General features: G+C 39.8%; 1 protein-coding gene across 1 annotated transcript; it reads right to left on the bottom strand.

Moving 5' to 3' along the window:
* Window positions 1–938: 938 nt before the first annotated feature.
* Window positions 939–2,741, bottom strand: LOC140816483 (GDSL esterase/lipase At4g10955-like). The gene is made up of 3 exons (XM_073175800.1): window positions 2,607–2,741; window positions 2,063–2,164; window positions 939–1,971 (listed from the first exon to the last, which is right to left on the bottom strand). The coding sequence occupies exons 2-3, from the start codon at window positions 2,122–2,124 to the stop codon at window positions 975–977; spliced, it is 1,059 nt and encodes a 352-aa protein (XP_073031901.1). The 5' UTR covers window positions 2,125–2,164; window positions 2,607–2,741; the 3' UTR covers window positions 939–974.
* Window positions 2,742–20,024: the final 17,283 nt, after the last annotated feature.

Raw genomic sequence — 20,024 nt, forward strand, 5'->3', positions numbered from 1 at the left:
ATGAGAAAATAAGTATTGGATATGAACTGACGTTGTAAGAGCTCGAGTGGAGAAGCCGGAGGCCAATAAGTACAAAAACTAAAATTTTGTACAGAAATTGTGGCGCCCGAGCGGTAGAAAATGACTGCCCGAGCGTCGAGGTATATGAAATGTGTGCTCGGAGAGAACATGCCGCGCCCGAGCAGTAATGTTTGACCGCCCGAGCGCGGTGCAATTGTTACTCGGGGGCAGAACATCTCGCGCTCGGGCGCGAGAATGCTACCGCCTGAGCTCGAGAGCGGTGGGAAGATAAGAACAATTTTTACTGTTCGTTTTCTTCATTTCATTTCAGAAGTTTCGAGAGAGAGAAAAAGATTTCGATTTTCTTCTCCGTCCAAATCGACTTTGAAACGTTATCTAAACGCGAAACAAATTATATATTTGGAATCTTCGCATAGAGAGCTTCCTGTTGAGGTAAATTTCTTCTAGTTCCAACAGTTCTAAATATCAAAGTGCTGGAATAACATGTATTTGAAGTTGAAATTCATGTATGTAGTAGAATAACCGACAAGAAACTCATATTCGAAGTCGGAATTGAATTATGTTATGATTTGGATTTGATATGAATTTTTGAAGTTTCAAATGATATTTGAAACTCATATGAATAATTTTGGATTATGTTATTGATTGGAATGAATATGTTATTGATGTAGATAAAGTATTATACCGATATCTTCAGGCTACATCAACTAGAACGAATAATTGAGGTATGTTGCGACCGGGTAACATACGACAGGTATCTGTATTATATGATTTATGTTGGATTGATTTGACTGATTGGATTGAGAATATGTGTCTATATGCCTTATTTGTTGAATTTATGTGACATACATGACATTGAAATTTGAATATCGATGTATAAAATAAATGTTTTGTTAACACACATCGTTTAATGCATACATCGATACATGACATGTACGTTGAGCTATGATCCTTTAATGCATACATCGATTTTCCTTGTACTGATATAACTTGTACTTCAACTCCAAATCCTGCCTCCACCACTGATGAATCCCATGTGACTCCATCAAACCCATTGAAGAACTCGAATTAATAGTCAAATACGCAGAAGGAATCAGATGCGCTGCTTCAGAATCCTTGCCTCTGGCACTCGAAACAATGCTCCCTATCGAATGCTTCGTTGCAAGCCTCCCAATCTTACCAGCGCCAATCTGCTCCATCTTCTCCCTGTGCTCGAAATATCCGACGTACTCCGAACAGACCACGTCGCCCGAGTTTATAAACAAGTAAGGAACCCACGTAGAAAGCACGAGAAACGGGTCGTTTACTGTATCCTTCGTCGGCATTTTTCCGCCATTTGCAGCAACAGCAAGCCCCGCAGTGATCACACTGTTAGCCATCCTCAACCCCATTTTCACCTTCTCGTTCTTGATCTTATCGATTGGAGGCGATGCGAATGGAGGGTTGAAGAGGTAACTTTCAAGATGTATTCCCATTTTCTTGGTCATGTGTCTTCCAATAAGGAGTCCTATGGATGACCCGATCGAATGCCCCGTTATCCAGACATTCGCAACGCCAAATTTCGCGACGATTTCTTGGGTCATTTCCATGCCGATGCGAAAGCGACTGCTGCTTTCTAGATTGTTGATCATGCAGTGGAGATTTAGCTTGATATCCTCGGCCCTGCTGCTGGAGTTGTTGATAGGTCCGCGAAACGCGAGCACGAACCGAGGGGGGTTCAGGCCTGGGTAGGCGTAGTGTGGAGGTGGGAACTTGAACTCATAAATGGCTCCGAAGATGGAGAGATCGTGGTCATCGACGAGCACACGGTGGAGCATGAAGTGGAAGGATTCCCACCAGAGAGGAGCCAGGGCTTGAGAGGGCTGGCGATTTTGGTGGCGGTCTCGTTCGAGGATATAAACCCCCTGAACTAGGCTTGCTGCAATGGATCTTCTGTGGTTTGAGTTGTTCCTGTTGGATCGGATATTATTCAAAGGAAATTAACATGGGAGATCGATCTTACACAAATTAACATTTTTTAGATTATATATAATGATCATACCAGTCGACAGAAGTTAGAAAAGTTGGTCCTGTGAGGCCAAAAGTTTCCTTCTCAGAAGCCATAATCAGTTCACCGTTTTGCTCTTGGTTTTCTTGATGAAATCTGTGCTCGAAAATGGAAAAAGCACATTCAGACAATTTCATGGTATACAGCACCACATTCAGACAATTTCTAGCCTAGTCAGACACAAATCCTACTCTAATGTACCAACGCTAAGCTATCGAACCAATTCAAACCATTGATTCTAATTTTGAATCAAATGGATACAATGAACTTGATGTCTGGATTTGAAATCAAATTCACTTGTACCCTTCTTCACAAACGCAGCATAAGCAAAATGGTATTAGGGACACCAATGGACATATACAAATAGAGAGATATTCTCTTTTAACTCTTGATGTTTCATTGATTCTTACACTAAAAATAGTTCTTTTGTTTGACTATCATCACTCTTCTTCAAATCCGCTTACTCGAAATCCTAACTTGTTAAAGTACTCGACCAAAAAATGATGTAAACGACCTAAACTTCAGAAATCAAAATTACCTCTAAGATGAGACGACGCTTTTCCTCTTCACAAATTGATGGATTTCAACTTGTGATGATGTATGGCTACTGATCTATATAATCTGAACTTGTATATGAAAGTCAACTTTCATTACAAGTTGACCTTGTCAAATAGGACAGACAACTACTGAACATACATTTGCAAATCAACTACCATTTTTCAAAGTCAATAAATGTAAAATATTTAAATCACATCGATTTCTACGACAATGTTGCAACTTGCTGTAATAAGACATGGTAAATCAAAGATTTGAGATATAATATTATTATTTTTTTTATTTTTATTATTAATTGATAAATGGAATAAAGCAGTAGACCAAGACTCGGTCAAGCTCATCATACATGTAGACTGTAGAGGAAACTTACATGGATGCCTTCAATGGAGATTAATGTATATGGGTAACAAGTTGATGATTTAGTTCGACGATAAACATGTAAACTTAATATCTATTACACAAAACATCTTTGTCATATCAAAAATTATTGGCAAAAACTTGTGTGAGAGTGAGACAGATCTCTTATTTATGAATATCAGTAGGATTGACTCATCTCTCAAATAAAGATTAGTGAGATAGTCTCGCAAGAGACCTACTCTTTTATATTTTATCTTCATTTATATAATAATTACTATCATAAATCATCTTCGTTAATTTATTAATAATGTATATACTAGTTTAATTTAATAAATTAATAATACATTTAAATATTTAATAATTAAAATCTAATAATTATTTATACTTAAAAGTTTTCGCTTAATATATAGTTTCGTTTATACTTAAAGAGGCAAAATCTTGTGTGAGACGGTCTCACGGGTCGTATTTGTTAAACGGATCTCTTATTTGGATCATCCATGAAAAAATATTATTTTTATTCTAAGAGTATTACTTTTTATTGTTAATATGGGTAGGGTTGACCCGTCTCACAGATTAAGATCCGTGAGACGGTCTAATTTTTTATTATTTATCAACTTTTTTATATATTTAATTTTTAATTAAATCAACTCTAATTCTAAACGTTTTGACTTTCTCGTTCTCACTTCTCTATTTTCCACTCTTAGCTTCATCCGCCATTCACCCATCTCTCGTCACCGGTCGAGACTCCGTCCACTCATGTTGTGTTATTTTATAAAAAACATGTATTAATTGTGTTCAAACAAAACTTATATGTTTGTGATCTGTGTGATTTTATGTTTTTAAGAACTTGTGTAGACTATAGTGTTCAAGAAAATTACATATATAAAGTTAAATAACAATATTTTTTAAAGCTAATCGGTTAAGGTAAAAACTTGTGTGAGACGGTCTCACATGTCATATTTTGTGAGACTGATCTCTTATTTGAGTCATCCATGAAAAAATATTATTTTTTATGTTAAGAGTATTACTTTTTATTGTGAATATTGGTAGGATAGACCCGTCTCACAGATAAAGATTCGTGAGACCGTCTCACAAGAGACGTACTCATCTTAACTGATTTTAATTCGGTTCAGTTTTCATCGATTATGAAAATTAATTCGGTCGGTTCGATTATGGATAAGTATTTCGGTTCGGTTCGTTTCAGTGGCTAATAAGGTCCGGTCGGTAACCGAACCGACCGAACGCTTACCTTTACTTTTAACCATCATTTATTTGGACATGACCCAAATTCAGATTCTATGAGAAAACTTGCGTATTGCAATGGTGGGTTCACTTTAGAAGGCATTTGTGGTGATGTATTCATATCTTTTGATTTATATGGACGCATACAAATCAAATTATTTTTATATTATCTCTATCTTAAGGATGAAAAAAAGTCCGAGCAAACCAATTTAATTCCAAAATATGGTCTAGTTAATTCGGAAGTTCGGTTTTATTTTTAAAAAATTTTGAATAATTCAGTTTATTTTGTTCGATTTAAGTTATTATTATAAAATTTCGTTTAAACAAGAATGAATATATATTTTTTGTTAAAAAATAACAATTATTAATTTTTTTAAAAAAATTTATTTGGACATACAATTGAATTTTTTGGGTCAAATATCCTATGATGAAAGTGGTTAGGATTGATTTTAGAGTTTAGTGAATGATGAATAAATTTTTTTAAAAGTTTTCTAAACTCAAAATAGTTTTCGATTCGGACGTAAAAGTTGTTGGTTGTATAAGCATTTTTTCCAACTGGCGGGATGTTGTTGAACTATTTTTAAAAGGTTTTTTAAAGCGGGAAAGGATCGAAGATATATTAAAATAACTTAAATTTTAACAAGTTAAATCAGAGAATATCAGAATTAAAATTTGATTTACAACTGAATAGAAACTTGAAATTAAATCGCAACTGACTAATTATTCTCGTTATCGTTATTGATGCGATCTCGCTGAAATGGATGAGTCGGGTAAGTAGCTCCAATTGATCAAATCAGTAATTTTTAGTGTTTAGGAATTTGAGTGAAGATAATGGCTCCGATAACACCTGCAAACAAGAAAAAAAACTCGTGAATGGGCGCCGGAGGGGTGTCCGACGTAACCACTCTGATGCTTAAGTCAGCAGGTTGAGGATGAACACAAGCAAATATATGGGATAATATATGTAAGTGCTTAAGAGCTCAAGGATTCAGAATTATTAAATGAGAAATATATCTGCTATTTATATAAAAAAAAATGGGGTAGATACCTCGTTTTCCGTGCCACCTGCTAAGTATGGCAAGTCGGTTGCCCATACTATAGCTTCTGATGACTTCTAGAACACTCCAAGCTCAAATGGTTCTGACAGATTAGACAGCCTGTATCTAGGGGTGGGGAAAAAATACCGAAATACCAAAAAACTGTATCGAAAAAATACCGAACTTACCGAAAAAATCGGTATATCGAAAATTTCGTTACGGTATGATACCGAAATTTTTTTTTTGGTACCGAAATATCGAAAATAATTTTTATTATTATTTTTTAAAAAATTTAAGCCCGGTATACCAAAAAAATGTCGGTATACCGAAAATGTTTTGGGTATAACGACAAAATTTTCGGTGTCAGTATGAGATAAGGATGAAGCCCAATTAGCACCAAGCCCAAATATTGACAAATCTATGTCAGCTAGCCCATGATGATCGAGTCCAAATCTAAGAAGAATCGAGAAGAACTAAGTGGATAGATTTTATCCTTTGTGGAGGAATATTAGTTTGTTACCGGTTAGTTAGCTATGAGCCACAGTAGTCTATAAATATCGGGAAGATTTGATTGTAATTCATGATCAATAATATCGTTGTTCATCTTTCATAATGAAGCTAATTTTCTATTTTTATCTTCATATTTAATTTCTAACTTGGTATCAGAGCGTGATGGCAGAAGCCATTTCACCTTCAACACACACCAGTGGTGGCTCAACCCTTGTGATTGTAAATCCCGCCAACCAAATCAATTCAGTCAAGCTCAGTGACGATAATTTTCTCTCATGGAATCTTCAAGTTTTGGCTGGAATCCGTGGGTTGGGTCTTTATCTTTTTATTCTTGATCACCCACTCGTCCCTTCCCAAGTTATTCAAGACGACACATGAACTGATATTCTCAATCCTAGCTTTCTGTCTTGGTGTCGTCAAGATCAACTGTTGTTCTCCTTTCTCTTGGCCTCTATGACTGAAGGTGTCCAGGGGCAAATGATTGGGTGTCTGACTTCTAGCCAGTTGTGGTCTCGAGTTTCCCGTTTGTTTTCTTCTCGTTCCAAAGCTAAGGTAATGCAGTATAAATTGCAACTCCAGACATTAAAGAAAGGTAATCTCTCTATGAAAGATTATTTAGGAAAAATGAAGAATCTCATTGACACTCTTGCCTCCTGTGGTCATCTTCTTTCTGAAGATGATCGGATTCTTCATGTGCTTGGAGGCATTGGGCTTGAGTATGATTATATTGTTGTTCATGTTACTTCTAGAGTTGATTCTCTTCTTTTATATGATGTTGCTGCTCTATTATTAGCATATGAAGCAAGGATTGATTCTTATACTACTCATGTTGAGTCGTCATCTCCTTCTGTGCAAGCTACTACATTTCGGCCATCATCAAAGTCCAATTCTCGCCACCCAAACTCTGATTCTCCTTTTCTAGGACGTGGTCGTGGACGAAATTTTTGTGGAGGTCGTCGTGGTTGGAACAATAAGTTCGGACACCCGGTTTGTCAAATATGTGGTGTTCCTTGTCATATTGCTGAAAAATGTTACTATCGTTTTGATACAGATTTTGTTCCCCTTCAACGATCACCTGGCAATTCTTCTTCTACGACACCACGTTCGTTTAGTTCTTCATCACAATCCCCTGTTGCTGTTGTTGCTTGTTCACAAACTGATCCACCTATGGAAGAATGGCGGTATCCCGATTCAGGGGCTTCTCATCATGTTACATCTGATTTAAGCAATCTATCTCTTGCCTCAGATTATTCTGGTACTGGTAAAGTTCATATCGGCAATGGAGAAGGTTTGTCTATCTCTCATGTAGGGCACTCGAATTTTTGTTCCTTTTCTCGGTCCTTCACTTTGCGAAACCTTTTACATGTTCCTCAGATAACTAAAAATCTCATCAGTGTCAGCAAGTTTGCTTCTGATAATCATGTGTTCTTCGAATTTCATTCTAAATTTTGTCTTGTGAAGGATCTAGTAACTCGAGCGGTGCTTCTTCGAGGAAGGTTACTTGATGGTCTTTATAAATTTCGTCTTGGAAAGCCCTTGTCTTCTCCAGATGGTCCAATAGCTTGTCTTCATGTTGATTCTTCTGTTTCCAGTCTTTCCAGTCCTCAACAATCAACACCAACATCTTTTCATTCCCTAAATCAGTGGCATTTTAGGCTAGGCCATCCTACAATTTCTACTGTTAAAAATGTGTTGCTCCATTGTAATCTTCCTTTTTCAAGAAATGAAAAGTTTACTTTATGTTCTTCTTGTCAATTAGGAAAAATCCACCAACTCCTTTTTTCGCATTCTCATACTATTTTTTCTGCCCCTTTTGATCTAATATATGCAGATGTATGGGCTCCCTCAAACACAATCTCTAGAAATGGTTGTCGATACTATATTAGCTTTGTCGGTACCTACACTCGTTATACTTGGATTTATTTTTTAAAGCTCAAATCGGAAGTCAACAGTGTGTTTCAAACATTCACCACATACATTAATGTTCAATTCAATCACAAAATTAAAGCCCTTCAAACTGATGGGGGAGGTGAATTTCGATCCTTAACCACGTTTCTTCAAACAAATGGGATTCAACATAGACTTTCTTGCCCTCATACATCCAAACAAAATGGGGTTGTTGAACGTAAAAATCGTCACATTGTCGAAACTGGTCTCACTATATTAGCTCATGCTTCTATGTCACTTTCTTTTTGGGAAGATGCTTTCTTTATAGCCGTTTTTTTAATTAATAGGCTTCCCACTTCCGCACCTTCTGGAGATATTCCTCTTACAAAGTTGTTCAAAAAAGTTCCAGATTATTCTATACTTCGAATCTTTGGATGCTTTTGTTTTCCGTGTTTACGTCCCTATAACAGCCACAAACTAGAATTTCGCTCAAAACAATGCACATTTATTTGTTATAGTAACAAATACAAAGGATACAAGTGCATTACTAGTGATGGTCGTCTTTCTATCTCCAGAAATGTTCGGTTTGATTAAAGCTTATTTCTTTTTGCTCAAAGTTTTGTGGAAAGATCTACAAATCCTCAACCACATTTTCCCTCAACCGTTCCTCTTTTTCTTCCTTCCGCTTTACCACCCAATGTTAGCGTTCCATCTACCTCCTTGTCTTTTAACTCAAATAGGTCCGTGTCTTCTGTCATTCCATCTGTTTCTTCTTCTTCTTCTTCTAATTCCAGCTCTACCTCTGGAACATACTCCAGCAATTCTAGTGCTCCTACTGTGCAAGACAACTCTCCTGTAGTCCCTGTAAATGAACATCATATGATTACTAGATCTAAAGCTGGATCTTTTAAGCCCAAAATTATTATTGCTCAATTATATACTCTTCATGAGCCACAGACTGTAGGGGAGGCTCAGCAAAGTCAAGACTGGGTTAACGCAATGAATTCAGAATATGCAGCATTGATTAATAATCATACCTGGTCATTGGTTCCTTTACTTTCTAACTTACCTGTTATCGGTTGAAAATGGGTTTATAAGCTCAAAATGAATCCTAATGGGACTGTTGCTCAACACAAAGCGAGACTAGTGGCTAAAGGTTACTCTCAAACACCAGGTTTGGACTATACCGAGACCTTTAGTCCAGTTGTAAAACCGACAACAAATCACATAGTGTTAATTATCACTATTTCAAGAGGTTGGCTTCTTAAGCAACTTGATGTTAACAATGCCTTCTTGAATGGATCTCTCATTGAAACTGTGTATATGAAGCAACCACCTGGGTACGAAGTTCAATCTGGTTCCACACCTCTTGTCTGTAAATTACACAAAGCAACCTATGGGCTCAAGCAAGCACTTAGAGTGTGGTTTGATAAGCTTCGAAGTAGTCTTCATTTCCTAGTATTCATGAATTCAAGGGCTGACTCGTCTTTATTTATTAAACATGACACAAAGTTTATTATTTACATTCTTGTTTATGTTGATGATATTGTCATCACCGATAGTGATCAAGATCGAGTTAACGAAATCGTTTGGCAGCTCAACAAGCAATTTTCTTTGAAGGATCTTGGTATTTTATCATTTTTTTTGGGTATTGAAGTTGTTAAAAATTCTGATTACTCATTGCTGCTCAAACAAACCAAGTATGTTACAGACTTGTTGGTCAAAACGAAAATGAATCTTGCCAATTCCTTACCTACTCTGATGTCTACTGGAGCTAAGCTTTCCTCTAAAGATGGTGAGGCTTTTGAGGATGGTACACTCTATAGAAGCACTGTGGGAGCACTGCAGTATCTTACAATCACCAGACCTGATATTGCATATAGTGTAAATCGAGTATGTCAGTTTATGCAAACTCCGCTCTTAACTCATTGGAAAGCCGTGAAACACATACTTCGATATCTCATTGGCACATTGGATTATGGTATCAGTTTAAGTGCGTCCTCACACCTATCTCTTCATGGTTATTGTGTCGCCGATTGGGGAAATGATATTGATGATCGGAGATCAACTTCTGGTTTTTGTTGGTTCTTGGGAAATTCTCCTATATCGTGGAGTTCGAAGAAGCAGACTGTTGTTTCAAGATATAGTACAGAGGCAGAATATCGGAGCTTAGCTAATGCCACTTCAGAATTGTTATGGATTCAGTCTCTTCTGACAGAACTTCGGGTTCACTGTTCTGCCATTCCCATTATATGGTGTGACAATATTAGCACCATTGCGTTGAGTAAAAATCCTATTCTTCATTCAAAAACAAAGCATCTTGACTTAGATATTCATTTTGTTCGGGAAAAGTTTGCTTTAGGGTCGCTTAATATTCAATATGTTCCGTCCTTTGATCAAACAGCAGATGTTTTGACCAAATCTTTGACAGCAATCATATTTACTCGTCTTCGTTCCAAGCTGATGGTTGTTCCCAGAACTCCGCACAGCTTGAGTGGGCAAGATAATGATGAATCCCAATTAGCGCAAAGCCCAAATATTGACAAATCTATGTCAGCTAGCCCATGATGATCTAGTCCAAATCTAAGAAGAATCGAGAAGAACTAAGTGGATAGATTTTATCCTTTGTGGAGGAATATTAGTTTGTTACCAGTTAGTTATCTATGAGCCACAGTAGTGTATAAATACGGGGAAGATTTGATTGTAATTCATGATCAGTAATATCGTTGTTCATCTTTGATAATGAAGCTAATTTTCTATTTTTATCTTCATCTTTAATTTCTAACTGTACGATATCCGGTATGAATTTTTTTCATATCGAAAATTCGGTATACCGAATGTGCGGCATACCGAATTTCGGGTATCAGTATCGGTATGGAAAAATTCCATACCGATATTTACGGTACAATATACGGTACCGTATTTTGGTACGGTATACCGTACCGTACCCACCCCTACCTGTATCAATCATACTCGAGTGTGGTGCAATTCTCGAGGTGACCCGTGAGGTAAGGTACCCAGGTGATTGTGTGAGGGCCCGGGCTCTCGATTGCCCCGGAAGAGAAGAATTGCCCGGGTATTGAGGAAAGTACCCGGCATTTGGCTCTGATCTGGGCTATCCAAGTAATAAACCAGGTTAATGATGACTCGGATCCTTATGGGGGTATCACCACCCATCCCTAAAATAGTCGGGCTAGATTCTTACTTGCTGTCCCGATCAATCATACTTGTACATTCGTAAAAACATAATTTAGAATGTGTAAGATCATCGAGGGCTTCATATATCCCATAGATGGGATGAGTCACCGGGGTCTAATACCACCCGAGCTCAAGATAATATGTCGGGGCCTCACATCGCCCTAGCTTTGAATAAGATGCCGATGCCTCATGTCTCTCGGGCTTTGATATTTGGTTGTTTAGTATTATCGGGCAGTTCAAGGGGTGTCATTATGACGCATGCTTTAGCATTAAATTCCCGTCGAAAAACGTTCCGCATTCCGAGGAGTGGATAAGTATGACGACTCGATAACCGTATGTGTCCTTTCATCTGTCCGCACAACTTCCAAATTCATCTCGACCGTCCGATCAGCTTAGATCAACGGTAGAGATTAACTCCCTCTCCTTATATATAGTAGCTCACATATTTTCAAAAAATCATTGGCAAATTCAAACCCTCGGCAAAGCCTTTACAAAATATTTCTACGAAGCTCCTCCGTGTAAAATCACTTATCTCTGGTGCTCTTCCACAATTGCAACTGCTCGATCAACCTCTCCTTCAAAAACTCGTAAGTTTTGTCCTTCGAGTCATGTCTAATTCCACTACTTCCACCTCCGTCGCCAATGCGCGAGGCTCGCCTAGTGACAAGTCCACTGCGATGCGCTCCGATTCCTCTCCGTCCCCCCTCATCGTTCTATTACCCAACCTTCCAAAAAACCAAAAACTCAACAAACAAAACGCTCCTCTTCAAAACCCACTTCTTCGGGCACTGGTAATATTTCTTCCTCGGCGGAAAGGACCAACCGGGAAACATGCAAGACTTCCCGGGTGCTAACTTCTGACAAATAAGCGGCCATTTTTTCCAGAGCATCTGCCTCTCCATTTTCCTCCCGGGGTATTTGTTCAATACTCCAATCCACAAAGATTTCTGCTTGGGCTTGGATGAGTTGTAAATACTTGAGCATCTTGTCATCCTTAGCTTCATAAACGCCCTTTATCTGCTGAGTGATTAGTTGTGAATCAGAGTACAGAATAATCTGGGATGCTCCAACCTCCCGGAAGCTCGGATACCAAAAAGAACAACTTCATACTCGGCCTATTTATTGGTTACCTGGGAATCAATCCTTAAGGCCAATTTAATCTTTTCTCCCGGGGGATATATTATCACAACCCATACTCTACACCCAGCAAGGCTAGACGCCCCATCCACAAAAACTATCCATACTTCCTCTTCATCGGGCTGAACCATCTCGAATAAAAAATCTGACAAGGCCTGTGCTTTGATGTCCACCCGGGGCTTATATTCAATGTCATACTCGCCCAATTCCACTGTCCATTTGATCATCCGCCCAGACACTTTTGAGTGAGTCATAATCCTCCCAAGAGGACTATTGGTGAGAACAACGATTTGATATGACAGAAATTAAGGTCGCAGCTTCCTGGCGGTCATGATCAAGGCCAAAGCAATCTTCTCTACTTCATTGTATCGAAACTCGGGATGTGGGGACCCGGGATCTAACTCAATTCTTTTGGGATTTAATTGGATCTTTGTTCGAAAATGTGGGTCAAAAATTTGCTTTTAACATTAATTCAAATGTATAGTCAAAGCATAACATTGTCTTTATAAGAAATAACCAACATAATGTACATACATGTCTATTAAGTACAACCATACACTAGTGTTTACATACCAATTACAAACATAGGTGATACAAGTCTAAATAGACAACACTAGAAATCTTCCATGCCCGAGATCTCCACGCTATCAACTCTCTCTTCCTCGTCGTGACCCTGATCCTGCCCCACCTGTTGCCATGCACACATACAGACACGACAACAGCCGGATAACTCCGGTAAGAACATATCCCAGTATAAAACATGGATGCATGCAATGTCATAAATCATGCACAAAAGCATAGCATATATCAATTAACATGAATAAAATCTAAACATGTAGAAGAATACAAATCTGTATTCACATTTAAATCTTGACTCGACTCATTTCTAATCTAGGGATCCCGGTGTGAATAAGACGGTCTGTCACCTACCCAACCACTCGGGGCAACGGTACGTCTCATTCCTAGACTTCGGTCAACTCTGTATCGAGGGTCTGCACATATAGCAAATCTGCTCCTATGCGTCGATACACCGAAACGTCTAGTTTTGGCAAGTCTGCCAATATCTCCTATCTCAGGACTCGAATATAAATCAATAAACAAGGCATTACATAATCAAATGTAATAACAATCTAGTATGTGATTTAGGGAAACTCGTATCAAATCTGAATCGAGTTGTGCAATCCCGTGACCACATGAATTATACCTTTCTTGTCGCACTGTCTGTGTCGTAGTCGAAGTCTTGAGTTCACAATAACCACTACCAATCTGAAATGGCATAACCAATGTGTACTCTATCAATATACATCTCAAGCAACTCAATATACAAAACTGAAATCGGTTTCAATACAATTTGACGGCGTAACGGCGTGATTTCTTAATACCGATAACTCAACAATATCATACTCAATTACCAACAACTCGTACTATCATCAAAACATTAACATATATTCTGAAATCTGTATATCTTTGGTCTACCATATGCTGAAAATTCAAGAACATCTATACGGTATCCGATATTCCATCCGATTGCATTTCTATAATACTCAATATACTAAAAACACATATTTCTAACAAAATCATAACTTCTCCAACATATAAATTTCGAAACATGCTGGAACATAACAAAACTTACATCCTTAGCTAGCTCTTGTTGCAAGGATCACAAATCTTACCTCGGAACACAAATCGGATGGCTAAATCGCGCACAATCACAACTTTAAGATCAAAAGGAATGAAAACTCTCCCTTGCAAGCTCTCGGTTCTGAGGTTTCTGAATAAGGATGATGAGTCATGTTACAAACATATATATATATATCATGCCAATTGTCAAGACAATCTTCCAAGTTGCTTCCTCGATGCCATGACGACTCCACTGAACCTTCACAAGCGGAATAGTCTTGGTTCTAAGTTGTTTCACCTTTCAATCAAGAATTTGTATCGGTCTTGCAACATAGCTCAGAGTCTGATCTAGCTCGGCTTCGTCAGGTTTAATGACATGAGAATCATCCGGCATGTATCTGCGCAACATCGATACATGAAAAACGTCATGTATACCGGACAATGAAGGAGGAAGAGCAAGTCTGTAAGCTCGATCGCCAATCTTCTCAAGAATCTCATACGGACCGACGTATCTAGGAGACAACTTTCCTCGCTTGCCAAATCTGACAATGCCTCTGAAAGGAGAAATCTTCAAAAACACTCTGTCTCCCTGCTCGAATACTAACGGTCTGCGTCTGATATTGGCGTACTTCGCCTGTCTATCCTGTGCTGTCTTCATCCGTTTCTGAATGATCTTCACTTTTTCGGTCATCTCACGAATCATATCAGGCCCTAACTCTGGTACCTCAGAGATATCATCCCAGTACAACGGAGATCTGCACTTCTTTCCATATAAAGCTTCGAACGGTGCCATCTCAATGCTAGTCTGATAGCTGTTGTTGTCTGAAAACTCACACAACGACAATGAATCTTGCCAATTAGTACCAAAGTCTAGTACTACAGCTCTCAGCATGTCCTCTAAAGTCTGGATAGTCCGCTCTGACTGTCCGTCCGTCTGAGGATGATAAGCAGTGCTCAGGTGTAAAGTCGTACCCAAAGCCTGCTGCAAGCTGTGCCAAAAGTGAGAAGTGAATCGTGGATCACGATCTGATACGATCGACTTCGGCACACCGTGCAATCTGACGACCTCTCTGACATATAATTCCGCCATCTGATCGTGTCGATATGTCATTCTGTATGGAATAAAGCACGCTGATTTGGTCAGTCTGTCTATCACTACCCAAATTGCGTCACAGCCCGCGAAGATCGAGGTAACTTCGTCACGAAGTCCATGGAAATGTGGTCCCATTTCCATTCAGGAACAGACAAACTCTGAAGTAAACCTCCGGGACTTCTTTCTTTCTGCTTTCACCTGCTGGCAATTCAGGCATCTAGACACGAATTCTGCAATGTCTGTCTTCATCTGTTTCCACCAGAATTGTGTCTTCAAATCATTGTACATCTTCCTGCCACCAGGGTGAATGCTGAACCGACTACAGTGTGCCTCCGACATGATCTGTCGTCTCAAATCTGAAATCTCTGGCACTACTAAGCGGTTATTCACATACAGAACAGAATCTCTAACCTGATACTCTGATATATGACCAGCTCTGACCATATCAATCGATCTCTGCACGCTCGGATCAGTTCTCTGTGCTTCTTTGATCCTCGAAATCAGATCTGGCTCAATCTGAATCGCAGCAAGTCGTAATGGTCTACTCTCTGTATCAAATGTCAATCCAGACAAGCAACAATCTTCTACTAAACTCGATACACCTATAGTCGACAAGGACAAAGAACATACCTTTCGACTTAAGGCGTCTGCCGCTGCATTCGACTTTCCTGGATGGTATTTGATCTCGCAATCAAAATCTTTCAGCAGATCAAGCCATCGTCGCTGCCTCATATTCAACTCTGACTGAGAAAAGAGATACTTCAAGCTCTTATGATCGGAATAAATCTCAAATTTCTCGCCATATAGATAATGACGCCAGATCTTGAGTGCAAATACAATCGCTGCCAACTCAAGATCATGAATCGGATAGCGGGTCTCGTGTGACTTCAGCTGTCTAGAGGCGTACGCTATCACGTGCCCTCGCTGCATAAGAACACACCCTAGCACTCTGTGAGATGCATCACAATATACAACGAACTCACCTGTACCTGAAGGAATCGTCAAGACAGGCGCACTAGTCAGCCTCTTCTTCAACTCTACAAAACTGGCCTCACAATCTTCCGACCACACAAATGGCATGTTCTTCTGTGTCAACTGGGTAATCGGCTTCGCTATACTGGAGAAATCTCGGATAAAACGACGATAATACCCGGCTAGACCCATGAAACTGCGTATCTCAGGCACAGAAGTCGGTCTCGGCCAACTGATCACAGCCTCAACTTTACTCGGATCTATCGCAATACCCTCTCCAGATATAATATGCCCCAAGAAGACAACCTGTCGCAACCAGAATTCACACTTGGACAGTTTGGCATACAACTGCTCTTTTCTTAAAGTCTTCAATACGATCCTCAGATGATCTGCATGCTCAGTCAAACTCTTCGAATACACCAAAATATCATCAATGAAAACAATAACAAACTCATCTAAATAGCTCTGAAAAATACGGTTCATCAAACTCATGAAAACCGCTGGTGCATTCGTCAAACCGAAAGGCATAACAATAAACTCGTAATGTCCATACCTGGTTCGGAATGCAGTCTTCGGAATATCAACTTCTCTAACTCTGAGCTGATGATACCCTGATCTCAAATCAATCTTCGAATATACCGAAGATCCCTGTAACTGGTCAAATAAATCGTCGATGCGCGGCAACGGATATTTGTTCTTCACTGTTGCCTTGTTCAACTGCCTATAATCAATACACAGTCGCAATCGAACCATCTTTCTTTCTAACGAAAAGCACCGGAGCACCCCAAGGAGATACGCTGGGTCTGATATATCCCTTGGACAGAAGATCTTCCAACTGTGCTTTCAACTCTTTCAGCTCTATCGGCGCCATCCTATACGGAGCTCTCGAAATAGGAACAGAACCGGGCATAAGATCTATGCTGAAATCAACCTCTCGAACTGGAGGCAACCCTGGAATTTCGTCAGGAAAAACATCTGCAAACTCGCAAACCACTGGCAAATCTGCCAATGCTGGGCTCGACTTCAGTAAATCTACTGAATATACGAGAAAGCCCTCTGCTCCTCTCTGAAGCAATCTACTCATAGTCAGAGCAGATACTAAGGGAATCCGAGATCTGGAACCCTTGCCGTAGAATTTCCACTCATCTGTCATCTCGGGTCTGAATCTGACAATCTTGTGGAAACAATCTACAGTGGCCCTGTACTTGGTCAACATGTCTATACCAACTATACAGTCAAAATCAGCTAAACCAAGTACTACACAATCAAGATCAATCTCATGCCCCTCAAACTGAAGCATACAGTGTCTAACAGTAGTCACAGATATCAACCCACTTCCCAACGGAGAAGCTATAGACACTACTGTCGACAACGACTCAACAGGCAATGAATGTCTCAATGCAAAATGTTCAAATATAAATGTATGAGATGCATCTGTGTCTATCAACACATATGCAGGATAACCGCAAAGAAAACAGTTACCTGCAAGGACGTCATCTGGCGCCTCCTGCGCCTGCTCCTCTGTCAGGGCAAAAACACGTGCCTGCTGTCGGGGAGGCTGACTCACCGTCTGACTACCTACTAGTCTCTGCTGAGTCTGTGTGGAGGGTGTCTGAAAGGAGTGAACAGAAGATGCCTGTCTCTCCATCTGTGGCGCTGGTGCTGATGATCCGGTGCTCTGGAATCGTTGTGCACCTCTCTGGGGACAAACTCTAGCGAAGTGTCCCTGTTGCCTACAGATGTTGCAGCGTCCCAGAACTCCTTGACACTGCTCCGTGGTATGTCGCCCTCCGCACGAACCACAGTATGCGCCACTATAATCTGACCCCTGACCTCTCTGTCGAGATCCACTCGAACTCGATGAACTACTCCCAGATTTCTTAAACTGTTTGCCTTTAGCCTTCAGAAACTCCTTCTTGCCACTACCACTAGCTCCACTATCGAAACGAGGAGGAGGTGGTGGAAACTGTACGGTAGTAGGCTGTGGCGGTCTCTGCCCCTGAACACCGTAGGAAGCCCCTCGCTGCCTGATCAAGCCAGCCTCTGCTCCCTTCGCTCGGTTCAATGCCTCTGAAAAAGTACTAGGCCGGCCCGTGTTCACCAAGGTAAAGACATCGGGGTTCAGCCCGTTGATGAACTGATCGGCCACTGCCTCGTCGTTCCCGGCCACATGCGGTGCAAATCGTAGCAATGCAGAAAATTTAGCAACATACTCCTCGATATTCCACTGTCCCTGCTTCAGATTCGCAAATTCAGCTCCTTTATTTTTTCGGTAGGAAACGGGGAAGAAGCGCTGATAGAATTCATCCTTGAAGACTTTCCACGTAATGTCAATGCCTCGGTGCTCCAAGGCTCTCTTCGTAGTCAACCACCAGCTCTTGGCAACCTCCTGCATCTGATGCCCTATTAGTTTCACACGTCGCTCATCAGTATATGCCAAAGACTCAAACAACATCTCGATATCATCAAGCCAACTCTCGCACTCTACTGCACTCTCTGTGCCCTTCAGGGTAGGCGGATGGAAAGACTGAAATCTCTTCAATAAGGTCTCCATCGGTGTAGCGGTGACGTCCATCTGTGCACCGGATGTGCTACCCTGCTCTGGCTGTGGCACTCGTCTAGGCGGCATAAATCTGATTACCAAACTGATTAGTACACAATTAATATCATCTGTCTCAGCCCTCCTCTGATCATAGACTCTGATCGAGAATCGGTTCTGATTCAGGCTTGAAATGCTGTAAATCAATTCAGATAATACAACACAACATATAATAGGGAAAGCAATAATCATGCTAGCATCTCAAAAGCAAGGAAGATGACTCGATCTACCCCGCTCATTCTATTCTATTTCAGTCTACAGAACCTACTGCTCTGATACCACCTGTTGTGGGGACCCGGGCTCTAACTCAATTCTTTTGGGATTTAATTGGATCTTTGATCGAAAATGTGGGTCAAAAATTTGCTTTTAACATTAATTCAAATGTATAGTCAAAGCATAACATTGTCTTTATAAGAAATAACCAACATAATGTACATACATGTCTATTAAGTACAACCATACACTAGTGTTTACATACCAATTACAAACATAGGTGATACAAGTCTAAATAGACAACACTAGAAATCTTCCATGCCCGAGATCTCCACGCTATCAACTCTCTCTTCCTCGTCGTGACCCTGATCCTGCCCCACCTGTTGCCATGCACACATACAGACACGACAACAGCCGGATAACTCCGGTAAGAACATATCCCAGTATAAAACATGGATGCATGCAATGTCATAAATCATGCACAAAAGCATAGCATATATCAATTAACATGAATAAAATCTAAACATGTAGAAGAATACAAATCTGTATTCACATTTAAATCTTGACTCGACTCATTTCTAATCTAGGGATCCCGGTGTGAATAAGACGGTCTGTCACCTACCCAACCACTCGGGGCAACGGTACGTCTTATTCCTAGACTTCGGTCAACTCTGTATCGAGGGTCTGCACATATAGCAAATCTGCTCCTATGCGTCGATACACCGAAACGTCTAGTTTTGGCAAGTCTGCCAATATCTCCTATCTCAGGACTCGAATATAAATCAATAAACAAGGCATTACATAATCAAATGTAATAACAATCTAGTATGTGATTTAGGGAAACTCGTATCAAATCTGAATCGAGTTGTGCAATCCCGTGACCACATGAATTATACCTTTCTTGTCGCACTGTCTGTGTCGTAGTCGAAGTCTTGAGTTCACAATAACCACTACCAATCTGAAATGGCATAACCAATGTGTACTCTATCAATATACATCTCAAGCAACTCAATATACAAAACTGAAATCGGTTTCAATACAATTTGACGGCGTAACGGCGTGATTTCTTAATACCGATAACTCAACAATATCATACTCAATTACCAACAACTCGTACTATCATCAAAACATTAACATATATTCTGAAATCTGTATATCTTCGGTCTACCATATGCTGAAAATTCAAGAACATCTATACGGTATCCGATATTCCATCCGATTGCATTTCTATAATACTCAATATACTAAAAACACATATTTCTAACAAAATCATAACTTCTCCAACATATAAATTTCGAAACATGCTGGAACATAACAAAACTTACATCCTTAGCTAGCTCTTGTTGCAAGGATCACAAATCTTACCTCGGAACACAAATCGGATGGCTAAATCGCGCACAATCACAACTTTAAGATCAAAAGGAATGAAAACTCTCCCTTGCAAGCTCTCGGTTCTGAGGTTTCTGAATAAGGATGATGAGTCATGTTACAAACATATATATATATATCATGCCAATTGTCAAGACAAGAAACAAA

The sequence above is a fragment of the Primulina eburnea genome, chromosome 16, assembly GCF_022965805.1.
Source record: "Primulina eburnea isolate SZY01 chromosome 16, ASM2296580v1, whole genome shotgun sequence".
NCBI lineage: Eukaryota > Viridiplantae > Streptophyta > Magnoliopsida > Lamiales > Gesneriaceae > Primulina > Primulina eburnea.

Bases quoted from the DNA above. Each gene is read 5' to 3' on its own strand.
- LOC140816483 (XM_073175800.1), bottom strand. From the start codon at position 2,124: ATGGCTTCTGAGAAGGAAACTTTTGGCCTCACAGGACCAACTTTTCTA. The intron at 1,972-2,062 runs GTATGATCATTA...CCGATCCAACAG, and splicing joins TTTCTAACTTCTGTCGACTG to GAACAACTCAAACCACAGAA.